We start from the raw sequence: 17843 nt of genomic DNA, 5'->3' as shown, positions 1-17843 counted from the left end.
GATTTTATTAGATTCACAACGCTCGCTTCGTAAGTGATTGATAACAGACTGAAAGTCCGTCCAAAGTGCGGAGCGAAAACCCGTTTTTAATTCGTAGATGAAAGTTAAACTGGTCTTTAATATTTATATTTAGTTATTTATATAGTCGTACCTCGGTATCGTTAATAATGTACTGTTAATACAAAAAATATTTTTGTACTTTGTACGCTTATCTAGAATTTTCACGAGTTTAATGAAAAGCAACAAAAAAATTGTGTAGTTTTTTTATAGGATCTCAGAAAAGATATAATTCTACGTATGGGTGAAGCGGCGCGTGTCGTGTTCTCCACTACTGCTACAATTGTGGTACTTCCAGAACTGCAACTATTTCTTTAAGCACTTTGTGCATGTAACTTGAATGTTTGCGAATGATTAAATTCCGTAGTACAAGAGTCTCACCGTAAAAATCTATAGAAAAATAAAAAAGGAACCTATAGAAGGCTCCTAGGGCCTTATCATTCGACTTTTTGCTAACGTATCTTAAATCGACGTGCCCCATGAAGGTGTTTAATAAAAACTAAGATAAGATACCAAGAGATTTAAGCAAGATTGCATTGTTTTGAACAGAACAGTTATACAGTTTCAATTAACATGGCTATCCCTTGACCGCCGCCGATGCATGTTGACCCAATACCGCGTTTCAGATGGCGGCGCCTACAACAAAATAATCAAAAAAATAATGGACAATGTATATCTCTATTATACTATAGAGGTAAAGTAAGAGTACTATCTTCTCAATCGAAAGCTATGACTATCTATACATAATATGATTGCGAATATGGCGACTCGCTGCGATAAATGCTCTGTAAAAAAAAGTAGGGCGTGTCCAGCAGATCTCTAGTGAAAAATTCTCTAGCGTTTAAAACATGGCGCAAAATAGTACACAAGAGTCAGGTTTGGTAGTGTATACTTACCTTAGCTCATGTGTAAGATGTGCAGCTATTCTGGCCCCAGAGGCACCTGCAGGGTGGCCCAGCGCTATGGCTCCTCCGTTCACGTTGAGCTTGTCCTGGTCTACATTCAGTTCTATTACACTAGCCAGGGCTTGGGCTGCAAACTGTTCGTTAATCTGGTAAAAAAGCAAAAGTAAAATTGCGTCATAAATATCAGGATTGCGAACGTCAAATTTGAAACGCATCTCAAGTATGCAATGAACCTCGATTGTGCTACGAGCCATAAATGTGCTATTAACGTCAACTTGCTACGAAACTCAATTGTGCTACGAATGTCAGTTTAAAGAGAAATCTTGGTGTACATCAAGTGTGCAGTGTGTGCACCCTGTTTGCTGACATAGACATAGTCACCTCAATCATATCCATATCATCCATTGTTAAGGCAGCCGCCCCCAGCAGCTGTCTGATGGCCGGCACCGGTCCGAGGCCCATGACTCTTGGCTCCACACCGGCAACCGACCAGCCTGCGACTCGCACCAGCGGAGTTAAGTCATGTGTCCTTATAGCTTCCTGGCTTGCAAGGATAAGAACTGCAGCGCCATCATTGACACCCTTTAAATTAGTAATTAGGTACGATTACGTTCAACACCTGTTATAATGTTATTGAAACTTTTTTCCTAGACTATTTTGTCCAATTACTAAGCAAAACTCCTCTCGAAACCAGTCATCGCTTTAAGCATTCAGCTACGGTTCTGTTAAGACCTCTTATTATAACTAATACAAATAACAAATTAGGTTGGTAATGAAGGTACTTACCGTAGAATTCCCAATAGTGCCTACGCCACCCTCTCTGAAAAGTACCGGCAGTTGACTGAGTGACATCATCGTGGTGTTCGGGCGAGGATGCTCATCCTTCATCACTGTCACTTCTTTCCCGTCAATAACCACCGTCACTGGTGCTATCTCAGCTTCAAAAGCACCGGCTTCGTAACCTTGGAATATTTTGTACAAACGTTAACCTTCCCACGAACTTCGTTGATTTAAACTGGACAACTTTCGCATACCTACAGGCTAGGTATGCAAAAGTAAACTAATCGCTTTTTATAAGGTAAGTAAGGTTAAATAGGAAGTAAAATGGTTAAGGAAAAACAAACCAGCTTTCCACTTCATTTGGGACCTAAAAGCGAACTCGTCCGCCTGTTCCCGCGTTATTCCATAAATTTCAGCTAAGTTCTCTGCAGTTTGAGCCATTGTAAAGTTGCAATATGAGTCCACGGAGCCGGCTTTTAAGTGGTCTTCAAAGTCAATAGGTTTTCCGAAGTGGGATCCAAAACGAACGCCTCTCACTACGTATGGAATGGCTGACATGTTCTCCGTCCCACCAGCTAATGATATTTCCGCCGCTCCTAAGAGAATATCCTAAAAACGTATCTTTTTGTCAGTATAGGCATAATCATTCTGGTCTGTTTTTAAGTGTTTACTATGTAATCACATAGTTATTAAAAAAATGCCTTGATGGAATAGAAGGATTCAAAAGATTTACAAAGTTATAATTACCTGTGCACTATTTATAATAGCTTGGAAACCAGAGCCACATAGCCGGTTTACTCCTAAAACGGGAGTTTCGTAAGGCACACCTGACCTCAGAGCAGAGTGTCGGTGAGTCAGCACTCCGTCTGCTGATCCACTTATCTAATACAGACAAAATGAAGCTACTGAATACCTAAATGAAATAAATATTACAAATATCCCTGATGCTATACGGCTCCTTTTTGTGATAGTGGTCCCACAAAAACTGGTTAAGAGAGTAAGTGGGTACCTATACTTACTCTATGTATTTCGCACATCTGTACCTTATGTAAAAATATGAAAAAGGCTAAATTTCATAGTCTGGATATCATATCTTCCAAACTCTGCTGGCATACCGTATAAACTTGTCCCACGTTAGCAGTGTCCACTACATTAGGAGATAGTCCGCAGTCTCTGAAGGCAACTCTTGCGGCGGCAGCGAACAATTCTGAAGGGTGGACATCTTTGAATGCTCGGCCCATTTTCATGAACGGCGTGCGCTTAGCCGCTACTACGAAAACACCTGAAATATTGTCAAAACGAGACACTAAATATGTTTTGAAGTAAAATAAATTGAGTCAAGGAAACGTATTATAAGTTATGCTTAAGGAAATTGAATTTATTTCTGTAAAGAATTGGCTTTACGCATGTATGATGTAAACCTATTAGATAATCGTATGTAAGACTTACCCTTATTCAATAAGACTGCCATTTTCAGGAACTGATTGTTTAAATTAATTTTTGGATCAAGAGGAAGGAAAAAGAGTGTTTCAAGAACGACTGACAAAAACTATTATTAGTTTTGTTGAAATGCAAAACCCGAGTAGACACAGATAATTTGAATATTAATCTCACGCAGGCAACATACTGGGACACAGTGGCTTTACTAAGGTTACCATTGCTACAGGTTGTTATCTTTTTCAAATACTGCATATTCAAACCACAAATAGTGGTAATCTAAGATTCGCGTTAATCTTGCTTTGTTTCCAAGACCTTGTTTGAAAAACCTTGGTCTTCACAAGTTCACGCCATGAACGCACTTACATAAACTATTTTAAAACATATCTAAACGTAACTATGTCTAAAAATATATAGGTCTCACAAAAACAAATGCTCAACAATTTTAATTTCTACCATAATACTGATAAGAGTTAGTAGTTAGTGGAGACAAAGAGTCCAACATCGTCAGACTTCGATCATCAGCCCTGACCACCTGCACTCGAGATCGCCGCAATAGCTCTCTTAATATGTTGGCGACTGCAAAAAAGTATTATAGTGTGTTTAGAGTTTTAGAGACTGCACGGATAGTCGAGAGGTCACCACGCGAAACTACTGAGGGCGACGCGTTGAGGGTTCTATCCTCTGTACCATTCACGAATGCTTGCTTAAGTCTGGCTTTATGTAGCACTTGTACAACGCTGAACGTATTACAACCTCATCCAGATCAATATCCTCCATCGTTTACTTGTCGCTTCGAGCAGTGCTGCAGGGGCAAAAAAAGACAGTTACATCATTGATATTATTCAATTAAACTTTTAGCTAATCTGGTCTCAGAATAGAAAACTTGGTACAGCAGATAAGTGGACACAGTCGAGTAAAGCACATTTTGACTGCCAGACCTCCATGCATGACCGTTTGACTACCAAATCAAGGTCACCACGCCAAATCGTATTGCGTGTTTGCGACGCATATTCTTACCTTAATGTCTCAATTTTGTACAATTCGTCCTTATGTATTTCTGGGTCACAAGCACGTAATAAAAGTTATTTTCTTCTTCTTCTTCTTTCTTTAAATCCAATGAGCGCGACGTGTCGCGGGTTCGATCCCCGCGTAGGACAAGTCTTATCCAGGAGCGCTTTTTCTGAGTTTGGGTTTCTTTGTGCACGTGTTTTTTATAGCGAGAAACGCGAATTTAAAAAAAAGAATGACTAAAAATACATACCTACCTACGTGAAAACGTTTGGAAATATTTCCCTCCCAGCATATCACTAGAGGTGAACTCTTAGGGCATTATTTATTTAGGTAAACTTTCAATTACTTAATAGCCAGATAAATAGCTGGATTAACTCGATGGGTGCACATGCGCATGATTACGCAATGCCGGAATTGAAGCGTTTTTTTATAACTTGTACCTTGAAAGTAAGCAATCCTCTATAGGTGTTTATCAGCTTTATAAATGATCAAAACATCGATCCAGGAAATTATGAAGAGATTTAAGGGGTCTTTACCAACCAATGGGACATAGTTATGGATATAACTAAGTGGTGACGCTTTATATCGAAGAAGTAAATTCTCCCATGATGAATAGGATTTGTAAATAAAAAAACAGTATTTTCTTTGTAACATATAATTAAATAACCTCCAAAAGATAATACTCCTTAAAATAAACGCTATCAAAATATTATTGACTTAGGTTACAATTTGATATAACGCATGTATGTACACGTTGGTAAATATTTGATTAACGGCGTAGACATACAAACACAGGGACGAAATACATGTTTATATATAAAATAGACTTATGTACAATCCGTGAACGAATTTCAACGGTCAAATTCGCTTGGAAATTATGTAAAGTTCTTTGATTAGGTTCACTCATTCATTCTTTATGTTCACTCGGTCACTGGTTCAGTTGTTCAGACGACCTCGATCATGAGGGCGATGCCCTGTCCTCCACCGATGCAAGCTGAGCCGATACCACGCTTAAGACCGCGGCGTCTGTGGACAGAAAAGAAAATCCTTAGTAGCAAGTCCAAAAGTAACCTAAAAATATTTGAGTAAAAGGGACTCTAACGCCTTACGTTAAAGTCTATGTGCATTGTGCCGTGTAAGTTAAGAATAAACCGATTACCTTTAATCTCATTCAATAACGAGATGAAATATTAAACAAACCTAAGAGAACGTTTACTAGGAAGTAATGAGCAGCATTTTGCAAATAATGAATGCCTACGAATTACTTAAACAATTACTTTTCTGACTATTCTAAGACAGTACTGACCATGGACAAACTGTGAAGGTAAATAACACAAGGAAGCGTGGGAATCAATGGTCCTTTTGTTTAGTAGTATTTTTTTGTACCTTAGCCTACAGGCCGGTATCGTATGTGGTCAAAATTCAAGAGCACAAAAGAAATTTTATCACTATCCTCATATAATAACAATCCCTATCTTCATTAAATTTTTTCCCACTTTTTTCTCACTATACACTCACTTTCTTGTTTGTTGTTAGTTGGACTTTTGTAACTCAATTTTGAAGCACTTCCCGATAAAGTGTAGGCTGAAATTTTCAGGGTAGCTTCAAGCCCGACGACAACGCAACATACAACTTTAAAAACGGCTGGACCGATTTTATAAAATTTGAATCGAGTGGACGTCGTTAAAAACGTGGATATTAAGTTTTTTAAAATCTATTAATTTATCACTATCCTCATATTATAACAATCCCTATTTTCATTTAACTTTAAATGAAATGAATGTAACAAAATTTTTTAACTTCTTTTTTTAATATTTGTCTTATGGTACTGACCTGAGCTCATGGACCAGGTGCGCGGTGATCCGGGATCCGGAGGCTCCGAGCGGGTGTCCGAGGGCGGTGGCTCCACCGTTCACGTTCAGCTTCTCCACATCCAGCTTCAGGGCCTTCGCGCACGAAAGGGTCTGAGCGCAGAACGCCTCGTTGATCTGGAGGAGATGTGTTAAGTAATTATCCAAGTTTTTGTCATGTTTGGATTAGAAGATATTAATATTGTTTGAGACAAATTAGTTTAAAGGTTTTGAGAATTTGGGTAACACTCGGATACAGGCTGTTTTCACTATTATTAAGTTATTCACAATTGGAAGTTTTCATTTTTTTTTCAACCTTTCGACCAAAAATCAATAATCAAATTATTTCTTTCCATACAAAAATACAATATCAAATACTGTGTGACCAACCACAACTTTGCATCTTAGAGTCTTATCACTAAATTCAAAAATAAACACAGATAAAGATAAAACAACATTCTTATCTCACCTCGATCAGGTCGATGTCGTTGAGGGTCAGCTTGGTGACCTTGAGCAGGTTCTCGATGGCGGGCACGGGGCCGACGCCCATGATGCTGGGGTCGACTCCCACGTAGGACCAGCCCACCAGCCGAGCGAGGGGCTTGAGGTTCTTGGCCGCTTCCTCACCAGCTAGCACGATGGCACCAGCGCCGTCGCTGATACCCTGAGGGACGAAGACGGTAGTATAATAATTGTATACTCTAGATGTTGCCAGGGACTGCCAGCTACTATCTACTAGTGACCTAATAGATAAAATAGGGATAAATAATATCCTATTTTTTAATCCAGGTGGCTTATAAAAGTATTAAGTGTAGGTATTAGGTTTAAAATACCAGTTTATTAAAGTTGTCAGTGTTGTGTAACTATAAAATAATCAAGCAATAGCATCAATTTCAATTATCGTATTACTTTATTTTTGTATGTATGTAGATTTGGGAAAAGATATGAGGCACCAAGTCAGTTTTGATTAAACCTTTGCAAAAGGAAAACACAACCAAACATCTTTACGAAAATATCAGTTAAACTTACGGAAGCAGTTCCAGCGGTGACGATTCCCTCCTTTTTGAAGACGGGGGGCAGCTTCTTGAGCCCCTCGATGGTGGTCTGCGGGCGAGGGTGCTCATCAGTCTCCACCTTGACTTCCTTCTTCTTGATGGTCAGCGTCACGGGGGCCAGCTCGCCCTTGAACACGCCGGCGTCGTGGCCTTTCAAATGATAAAATGTGGTTGAAAAAGAAGGTTTGGAAAAATAACTTGGTATTGAAGAAATTTTGTTGGTCGAAGATTTATGAGCCTGGGTACAGTGCAGCAATTAAGTCTTAATCTAGTCCATATAAAACCAATCACTAAAAAATAACTTCCAGGTCTAAATAATAATTTTACAGAATATCTCTAAATACTCACTCGCCTTCCACCTCTGCTGGGACCTTAGAGCGAAGTTGTCGACCTCATCCCTGGTAATGCCAAACTGTGCTCCCAGCTTCTCAGCAGTCATGCCCATGGGGAGGCCGCAGAAGGAGTCAGTAAGACCGGCCCAGAGGGTGTCCTCGAAGGCATAGCTAGAACCCAGCATGGTGCCGAACCTCACGTTCCTGACCGCGAAGGGCGCTTGTGACATGTTCTCAACACCACCAGCGAGAGAGATCTTGGCAGCGCCGGTAAGGATGTCCTAGAAGAAAGGCCCTCGATTTATATTGAAGTTAATCTATACTAATATAAAAAGCTGAAGAGTTCTCTATACTAATACATAAAGCTGAAGAGTTGGTTTGTTTGTTTGAACGCGCTAATCTCAGGAACTACTGGTCCAAATTGAAACATTCTTTTTGTGTTGAATAGACCATTCATCGAGGAAGGCTTTAGGCTAAACCATCACGCTGCGACTAATAGGAGCGAAGATACAATGAAAAATGTGAAAAAAAAAACAGGGCGGGTTTAAATCATAACTTATATCTTCTACCCACGGGGACGAAGTCGCGGGCAACAGCTAGTTGATTAATAAAAGTGAGCAAAAGTTTTCTGCATGCTTACCTGAGAAGTGACAAAGTAACGTAATCCTTTAATATTCATTCGTATAATAAATAGAGCCGGAGAGACAAGTTACCTGTGCGCTGTTGACGACGGACTGGAAGCCGGAGCCGCAGAGCCTGTTTACACCGAGCACGGGCTTCTCCTTGGGGATACCGGCCTTCAGGGCGGCGTGGCGGGGTGTGTAGATACCGTCGGTTTGAGATGCCTGCCCAAAACACAAAGCTTTGAATTAGCAGAAGAAATATTTCGATTGTATAGCAAGACTTATCATCAAAGTTTGAACGTAATTTGGGGAATCTACGGTCTACTTTCTGCATCTTCAATCTGACAAAACCTGCAACTTTTCTCTTTTTTTTCCACTAACCATCTAATTAATGGACATAAAGACCATATTATAGAACGAAGATCGGTTGCCTTGGTAGCGAAAAGTAAAATTCCCTGCGTTGTTCAATTGGTAATTTGTAAAAACTAATTATCCTGGCATAGTCTTTTTCTTCCTTTTAGATTGTGAGGTCTTGGTTACTTACCGACATGACCTGTCCCACGACGACAGTGTCAACCTTGTCGGGGGCGACTCCAGCCTCCTTGAGGGCCGCGGTGGCCGCGATGGTCTGCAGCTCAGTGGCCGATGTGTTGCGGAACACGCCGCCGAACGTACCGAATGGCGTGCGCTTGGCACCCACGATGAAGATACCTGGATACACGTAGAGGATATAACAGATTGCCTTCTACTGCCTTCATAATATGGCGTCGATTCTTTAAGGTCGTCGCAGTATTTACTACTGCGCGTCGTGCTTTAATTTTTCTTCTTGGGCAGAATTTTTTGAGAATAAGTTTTATGTTTCAGACTTATTTGAGCGTACTATTTGTAAAAATTCGTGTTACGTAGATATTTATTTAATTCGATTTGTGGCCATAGAATACAATCGACCAGTTTTCTGAACAGTAACATTCTCTCAATTCTCTCCTTTTCGGCTTCTGAGACGCTATTTGGACAATAATAAGTACCCAAACGTAAAAACAAAACTACGAAAACTATGTGTGCCTAATCCCATTGAACTGTCTTCAGCCATTTTAACGTACCGGTAATTGTGGAAAATCCATCTTAGTTGATATTTTATATTATCAGTGTAACTAAATGATAACATTTTACTCGAAGTTATTTATTAGTTTCACCTGAAGGCATAACATTCTGGGATTATATATTATTAAACATTTATAGTATGTTTAATCCATGCCTACCTGCTATCACCATCATACTTATTTTGTCGGTTTTATCTCTTGTAAACAACAAGTAAAGGTATGTTGGACTTTGGACTAAGATTATTTATTTCATTAGTACAATTGTAGCTTAACGAAGATCATTACTCCTTTATACTTTCAATGTCATTAACGTCGCACGATGATTAAATTACTATTTTTTTCGTAAATAAAATAGATAGTCCCGGATTACCAACCAAGTCATCATAATATTTCAGTTGTCGTTAGTTCTCGTCTTATTAACTGCACAGAAAGCTAGGTCAGCTCACCATGTAAATGACCAGTATGACCACTAGTGCACGACCTATGGCTGCTGCGATCCTCGGATATGACAAGCATTTGTGTGATTCCTAAACACCTATACACTTCTTCTAAGTTTCAGTGCCTTTGCGCACGTGAATCATTCGAAATATCTCTCGATAGGATAAGACGTGGAAAGTTACATCGGTGAAAGATCTAGGTATGTGTTAATGAACTAAAAATGTTTCCCTTGACCTATCACAACATTTGGCATCGATCGTACAGTGATCGTTCGTTTCAATTTATTTTAATGAGCTCAACAACATCACCGCCCCATACTTAGTATATGTATAAGTAGATACCTAGATACAAACATACCTATATTTTATACTCAGTACGATTCTTATGTAATTGAAATTTATAATTAGAATATTCCGTTATAATTGTCTTTATTGTTATATTGATTGCCAATACTTCTAAAGACTTTAAGACATTTTTGCGAAATTTGCCTTGTTATTAAGTAAGCACCTACTTACAATACAAAACGTGACACAAAATCTTTTAAGAACACCTATGTTTTGCAAGAGATGATAGAATCATCAGCTATTATGCTCTATTTATTTTTAACTAAAATAGTGAAGTTGGACGATACTAGCCTAGTGTTGTAACCTACCCTTTTTGTCGATTAAAAATACATATATCTAATCTACAAAAGTACAAGTAATATGTGATCACAAAATATGAACGAATATGAAACTCGTTGATTAGATATTTTGATAGCAAGGAGGCCTGGCAACAATAATAATCACAAAGCAACTTTGCTCTATTCGTGCTTGAAAATAATTTGAATATTAGGTACTAGAAGAAATACAATTATGATTGAAATATAGATGTAGACTGCACAGATCACAGAACGTATAAAGCAGGTTCCTTCTTTAAATGTTCTGTGGCATCGTCTTGTGGGTTCAATCCCGCACAGGACTAGTGTATCTGTGATCCTGAATGCTTGTTCTATGTCTTGTGCACATAAATGTTTGTGAAAGCCCGAAGGGAATCGATTTTTTTAGTAAGTAAGTATTTAGTACGCTTAAAGAACAGGAACGATTTGAAAATGCAGTATTGTTTGGGGGAAATAATAATCGCAGACTGTTTTCGATTTGTTCTGCAATTTGTAGACCTGCACCACTGCCTGCCCGAATTCACATTACTTCATTAGGGTGGTTCAGTGGGGGATTAATTAATGCGAAGGACAGAGAGGACTTGACGCCGCGCTGGTTAAACTAGCTTAGTAAACAATGACCATATTAGATAATGTTCTTTGAGGTTTTCTCTATTTTATTAAGAAGCAATTAGAGTCTAGATATATACCCCCTCCCCATCTCCCCTTATATTCGCCAGTGGGAGGGTGGTTGCAATTTGATAAGCGTTTATAACTTTCCCCCATCTGTTGCCGGGGGCGCGGTTTTAGTTTATAGTTCAATTTAATTCCTTTTCGCCATATTCCGCATACCCGCCTAATAGCTAGTTCAAACTTTTCAAGGTCATGTTTTGGGCTCTATAAAGGTGCCTTTTCGTTTAGTTTATCCGCAATAAGTATGGGTCGAAATTTTATAAAATTGGGTAAAAGAAAAATATACGTGCTTTGGTAAAGTAATCTAATAATGATATCGCTATAGCATACATTATAAAAATTCATTCTTAAAATAAATGTCGGACCTTAAAAACATTCTGATTTTTTTTCTCCTGGGTACCTAAACACAAAATGATTTCTAACAATTAATGAATAAATAATAATAATAATAAGCAATAAAATAAATGCACAACTCCAATGTTGCATGCTGAATCGGACTTTAGACAACCCTATTAAAACTAAAGAAGTGGATAAAAAGTTGCGCACACGCCGGTCACTGACCTCATGACATTGATAAACATTTTGATCAATTACATAATTAAATCATTATTACAGACTAAAATAATTATTGTAATTTCACAGATCAAAGTTGTTTGTCAAACTTGATCAAACTTTGGAGTTTGACCCCGTCGTCATTTTGCAAATTTCTATAATTTTATAAGGTTTTAGGTAAAAAATTGTCGATTAAATCGTCTCACCTTTTGCTGCTACAGACATTTTTGTATTATTATATTATAAAAAATATTATTAAAAAAATTAGAAACACGTCACACAACCACACACGACTCTCTCTATGAATGAGTGAACATGGAACCAATTATTTTCATAATGTTCATGTATGCTTTGTGTCTTCTTTGTGTAGACCGATTGAACAAGTTGATAAGAAAAAAATAATTGAATGATTTGCTGATAATTGAACGAGTCAGTGTTACAAGAAATAAAATATTTCCTTACGTTTAGGAGCGAAATCGATACCCTAATTTAACAACGTATAAATTAAAAAAACAAATTCAATCAAAAAAGTCTGTTTTGCGAACATATAATAATGTTCAAAACACATATCTATAGATGAATGTACCAATCACGCCACATAGAAGCCTAAAAAATGTTTTTGAATATCTGAGATGTCCAAGTTTAGCTCGATTTACTAGCAACACTAATTCTGACGGCTGAATTCTCGACAGCATAGAAAAACTAATTCCTTTATTTATCGCAAATAATGCTTATGCAATGAGCGATGGTAGATCTGTGAGTGGCCAACTGAAGAAGTTTGTGTTTCGTGGGAAGTCTTCGACTAACGGCGACACTCGAGGTGAATATTTGGAGATAGTCATACCAGAGCTTCTCACGGCTGGCTACTCGTTCTACACGTGGCCGTCGGCGCCGCTATTAGCTTGGTATTTGTGGACTCAAAGGCGACATTTACGCGGGCTCCGCGTCCTGGAGCTCGGCTGCGGCACAGGGCTACCAGGAATCTTAGCCGCCAAGTGCGGCGCCCGTGTTACGCTCACTGACAGCGTCGCTTTACCGCGCTCCCTGAGGCACCTATCTGCGTGCTGCGAAGCCAACGGCCTCGTCCCTAATAGAGACGTAAAGATCCTTGGATTAGCTTGGGGCTTGTTCTTATCGGAGGTTCATGCCTTAAGACCCGTAGATTTGTTACTAGCATCAGACTGTTTTTACGAACCCTCTCAGTTTGAGGAAGTCTTATCGACTGTAGCTTACCTGTTAGACGGCACTGACGGGCGATTTTTATGTTCTTACCAGGAACGCAGCGCGGACTGGTCCATTGAGGCTCTGCTGAAGAAGTGGGGACTGAAGGGAGCTCTTCTGGACTTGGACTCTTTGAGTGAGAGTTCAGGTGTCGACTACAGAGCGTTGGTGGGAGACCGATCTTTGCATTTACTTGAAATAGTGTCAGTCTAAGGTTATGGCCAGCACAGCGAGAGCAGCTCGCCTCTACGTAGGCAATCTACCCTGGACAGTAGGTCATCGTCAGCTCAAAGAATACTTTTCCCAATTTGGTCCAGTTCAAAGTGCTAGAGTAGTATTTGACCGATCCACAGGTCTCAGTAAAGGTTACGGTTTCATAGAGTTTGCAACTCCCTCTGCTGCTGCAGATGTCTCCAACAAGCAAGTGCATACACTAGAGGGATTGAACTTAACTGTTCAAGTTCAGAATAGTTAAACAGACAGTCATAGTTAGTATCTACAATGGCTGAAGCACTTCCAGATTACCCCGACTCAGATTTCTCTGATGATGACCAGTCTCCTTTAGACATATCTTTTAGCAAAGCATCTGACCATGTCAGGAAACTAACCAGCAAGTTAGACAACACCCAACTCTTAGAACTGTATGGCCTCTACAAACAAGGAACTGAAGGGAAATGTAACACACCCAAGCCCGGCTGGCTGGATGGTAGAGGCCGCAGGAAATGGGACGCCTGGCGGGCTCTCGGCGATATGCCCAGTGATGAAGCTAAGCACAAATATATAGTTCTAGTGCAGAAGTATGCTCCGGAACTGACAGAACTATCGGATGATGGCATGAAAGAAGCCTGGGTAGCGGTGTCTTCAATGCGTAAATCTCCTGAACCGGAACTAATACATAATGAGCTGTCTATCCTGGACGCCGCGCGTGAGAACTGCCCTGGCCGCATCACGGAGCTGCTGGCCAAGCACCCTGAAATGCGTCATGAGAGTGATGACGATGGTCTGACAGCGCTGCACTGGGCAGCAGACAGAAACGCCACGAAAGCATTGCAAGCCCTGTTAGATGGAGGGTGTAACGTCGACATGACTGATGAAAGTGGTCAAACAGCACTACACTATGCAGCATCCTGCGGTCATGTTGAGTCAACCAAGTTGTTATTAAATGCTGGAGCTTCTTTGTTGAAAGATGAGGATGATTGCACACCACTAGACATAGCTGCAGATGAGGAAATAAAGAAACTTCTGGAAGGTGCTAAGTAGTATAAGAAGACTTATGAACTTTACAGGGGCAGGAAGGCTGTCATGTAATTTTCTATTTAGTCGAAAATATAAGTTTAGTTTAAAGACATTCATGCATCTGTAAAGTTCCTATGCCACTTTTAGTTAGAATTAACATTGGGTTCTTGTAGTTATTCATAATAATAAACACTGAATATTTTTCGTTTGTTTTATTGCCAACCATACACACCACACATCAACAATTAATTAACAAATATTCTATATTCATTTGCAGTAAACAATAATAGAATAGGCATACAAATAGTGCACGAAAATATTACAGTATGATATTAAAGCACAACAATCTTAACCAACAGAATTGCTTTCATTACCTACATAGGTGACAGGCTATAGGCTTACTCAGACCTCTCTAGGGTTGAAGCAATTCTATTGATTCTCGTCACTCCTCGGCAAGGGTAGCCAACGGCCGTTTTCAGTATTGTATCTATCAATGCACTTTGCTAGTAGAGACATTCGAGGACATTTTCGTACATTTTTTGTCGTTAAAAAATAGTTTCTTCGTAATGTTTGTCTAATTCTCTACTAGTCAAATTCATCGGTATAAATAATATTCAAACCAGCCGTTAGACATGTACAAAGGCGTATCTTAAAAATGTGTATACCTTGGTATTTGTGAAGTCAACGATTGATTTATAAAAAATTGTTTAGCTAAATTATTACCGTGGGTCATTGTAATCTAACACATACCCAATTGACTATAACTTATCCTGTATTAACCATATACAAAAACTGAAGTAGAGACTTTCTTAGCCTAATAGGTACAAAATTAGACCTTATCTTCAACTGTTCAGTTATAAATTACAATGACGCAACCTTATTAACATTAATTTGATTTATTGCTTACAAAACAATGAAATTCCAACAAAACTCACACGCTTTATAAAATCTAAGTAACATAGTTTATCAGTCGTAACATTATATAGTTACTAATCAAGTTTACATTATTATTTACAGGTAAAAATACAGTGGGTAAGATAATCGTATATAGTATGTTTTATTTCAGTATTCTGAAGAATAACTAACGTATTTTTTATCTCTGTCTTGAGAGTGAGCGGGGCAAAAGTATGCAAGAGATAGCTATAATGCATCGTTGTGTCCAGGGGGCCGTTGTGGAATGCCGAGATGCCGCTCTACGCTGCTATATTGCGCTTGCACACTTTCACAATAATATTACTTCAAGACATGATGGTAGTCCCCTCTGCCTCTATTTATGTATAGTGCATTATATTCCTTTATATATATTTCTGTGAAAAGAGGGCAGCTATGTATTTTAACAGCTTAATATTTCCTATCAAAGTAAAACCCGCCTGTGGGTCTAAATTACATGGAGACAGTTACAATTATGAAAGATTCTCTGCTCTACGCCTCGCAATGCAACGCCGCCGCGCCGCTTTCACAACCGCAACAGAATTACTGTAAGGGCAGGCCCTATGCTCTTGTTAATTATTTATGTCTCTATTATTAAGTCTATACTGCAAAATTATTGCTTTATTACAAGCTACAATTAAACTTCTTTAAGAAAATAACTTTTATGATTCTTAAAATTATGTAAATATTACATTTTTATTTTATTTATATAACTAGTTTATTTCTGATTTTATTGGAAGTATTGCTGTGTCGTTTTAATAGGAGTATACAAACTTCACATATTGAAAATCATGTGTCTAGCACCTGATGTATTTGCCCTACTATACAACAGTCAATTCTACAAGCGTTCATGCTGATGTATGAAATTGACAGGTATAAGTCACGTGACCGTGAAAAAATGTCTTTCCCATTCATGGGGGCTGGACAGATCATTAAATTGTTCGCGTATTGACAAATATTAAATAAAAGACATACTTAAAATTATACAGACAGTTTATCATTACAGTTAGATTGTTTAAGAAAAGTATAGTAGTGAATAATAAATTTCAATTCTTAGAACACAAAGATTAATCTCAAGTAAAGGTATAAGGATTTGCGGCAAGTTAAGGACCTAAACTGAGCCATAATCCTCATCATTACCAAATTAGACTAGCTTTGCATTACCAAAGCGGAATTTTGTATTTAATTAATTTTTGTTTAGATTTATTTCCAATACCCTTGCTTGAGTCAAGAGTCTCTAGCACACGAGGCTAAGGGCTCAAATTCCCAACGAGATAGATCTAGGTAATGTACAAGGAAGTCACATCAAGATAAAAACTAGTATTGTGTCTAGTTAAAAAAATATTTACAATTACTAGTATCACAATCAGACATTATTATTTATTTTGTGCTTTATTTAGAAGATCTTAAGGTTTTATTTTGAAAAAATAGTGTTTTTTGGAAATAACTAGTTATTATTAGGAGCTTATTTATTAATAGGTATGACGAATGGGTTTAAGAAGTTAAATCTTTTTCGTCCCTCAAATAGACGGATGAGTATTGTAGCCAACATCTGAATAATAACAATTGAAAATGCCTTAATGTTTAGGACCTGTGAAGTAACAACTTAGCAAAATTTATACAACGAAGTGACGTCACGTTTAAGATCCACTCACTGTAATTTGTTCAATTTATGTTATTATTTACCAGGCGAACTACCTCCGGAGATAAAATGAATAGTATCAGTTGTGTTGTTCCTTTTGTTATAATCCAAAATAATTAAACGAAGTGGTGAAAGTACTTGAGGCCGAGAATATTTAGCAAATGACCTTAAAAAAGCCTATAACGATACCTGAGTGCCGCTTTCTGGCACTGGCTTGATCCAATCGATTTGAAACCTCTTTATGTCCAGATCCAGGAAATTGCCTACATATGTTTATACTTTCTAAATTGTCCGGACTTTAAAAAAGACCTCACCCGAGTTTGTTTCGACATATTTTTCAGGGTAGTCTGATAAGTCCAGCGAGCATAAAAAATACAATTGACGATATATCCTACGTACAAAATAAATTATTTTACATTTCTTTCCGACGTTTTCAGGGATTTAAACATTTAACGGCCCGTCACGTTCCGCCTCCATGGGCAGCCAGTGCAAGAAAAGGGATTCAAAATGTATTGTATCGAATAGTATTCTCGGGCGCTTGGTCTTACACTAAACGTTTTATAAATTAGTATATTACAACGATAACGATACACTAACCGACGATTTCCTATGAGTACTTACTAGTTTTCTTTTTTTTATTATTACAAAACGTACTTATGAAACGATTTATACGAGTTTAGAATGCTATTGAACCGGCGTTTTAGAAGCGTTGTCGCTTCCCCAACTTCTGAACGATACGTAGATATAGTTTTGAATTACTTGCTCGACTGCAGTTATAAGCCTAACACATACTCTATTAACAGATAAAGAAAAATACATAACTATAAAAAAAATGGATCCTGAATATTTCAAGTGTGTAGCCATCACGCTTCTTATAATACAGCCTTGTAAAGGCATGCTAAGAAGAAAGAAACTAGTGACATTAGTCATTACCGTTACGTCTGCGTAACGCCAACGCTCATAAAACGCCCTCGGGATAGTGACCTTGCTAACCTCACATTTCCGGATTATCCGACTAGTTTCGAACCCTATAGCTAAAATAGTGTTTAAAAGATAATAATTTTGATTCTATTGATTCAATCTGTTTCTTTTTTTTCACGTCTGATAAATGTCGAAGCATTCTTGCTTGAAACTAGTCAGTAGTTTTCTTAAGTTCCGAAAGTTTCCTTAAGTCAAGTCAATAGCCTAAATATAAAAATAAATAAGAAAAAACATAACCTACGTGACATTCCTATACACTTTTAGAAAAACACGTACCTACTTACTATTTTTTTTAGTGTTTCGTTGCGCGGTTATTGCAACATTCAAATATAATTGCTCAAAAGATCTTTTAATTTTAAA

The 17843-nt window shown here is 38.2% G+C and overlaps 3 protein-coding genes across 4 annotated transcripts; 1 reads left to right on the top strand and 2 right to left on the bottom strand.

Annotated features, from left to right (window-relative positions):
• Positions 1-73: 73 nt before the first annotated feature.
• On the bottom strand, positions 74-3592 carry LOC113502233 (3-ketoacyl-CoA thiolase, mitochondrial-like). The gene is made up of 7 exons (XM_026883732.1): positions 2858-3592; positions 2490-2624; positions 2087-2351; positions 1749-1924; positions 1344-1544; positions 954-1108; positions 74-693 (listed from the first exon to the last, which is right to left on the bottom strand). Exons 1-7 carry the CDS (start codon positions 2987-2989, stop codon positions 612-614), a joined length of 1146 nt encoding a protein of 381 aa, XP_026739533.1. The 5' UTR covers positions 2990-3592; the 3' UTR covers positions 74-611.
• Positions 3593-4832: 1240 nt separating this feature from the next.
• Positions 4833-11785, bottom strand: LOC113502224 (3-ketoacyl-CoA thiolase, mitochondrial). The gene is made up of 8 exons (XM_026883718.1): positions 11680-11785; positions 8598-8764; positions 8144-8275; positions 7447-7711; positions 7073-7248; positions 6513-6707; positions 6027-6181; positions 4833-5219 (listed from the first exon to the last, which is right to left on the bottom strand). The coding sequence occupies exons 1-8, from the start codon at positions 11696-11698 to the stop codon at positions 5138-5140; spliced, it is 1191 nt and encodes a 396-aa protein (XP_026739519.1). The 5' UTR covers positions 11699-11785; the 3' UTR covers positions 4833-5137.
• A 335-nt stretch (positions 11786-12120) lies between these two features.
• LOC113502217 (acyl-CoA-binding domain-containing protein 6-like) lies at positions 12121-14132 on the top strand. 2 transcript variants are annotated; one of them, XM_026883689.1, is made up of 2 exons: positions 12121-12844; positions 13184-14132. In XM_026883689.1, the coding sequence occupies exons 1-2, from the start codon at positions 12212-12214 to the stop codon at positions 13952-13954; spliced, it is 1404 nt and encodes a 467-aa protein (XP_026739490.1). In that variant the 5' UTR covers positions 12121-12211; the 3' UTR covers positions 13955-14132. The 2 variants fall into 2 exon arrangements, with proteins under 2 accessions (XP_026739490.1, XP_026739479.1); XM_026883678.1 differs by having other exon boundaries at positions 12136-12293; positions 12749-14132.
• Positions 14133-17843: the final 3711 nt, after the last annotated feature.

The sequence above is a fragment of the Trichoplusia ni genome, chromosome 2 (genome assembly GCF_003590095.1).
Source record: "Trichoplusia ni isolate ovarian cell line Hi5 chromosome 2, tn1, whole genome shotgun sequence".
NCBI classification, from domain to species: Eukaryota; Metazoa; Arthropoda; class Insecta; order Lepidoptera; family Noctuidae; genus Trichoplusia; species Trichoplusia ni.
Note: the sequence above shows the minus strand (reverse complement) of the source record. Positions and strands in the feature narration are given on the sequence as shown.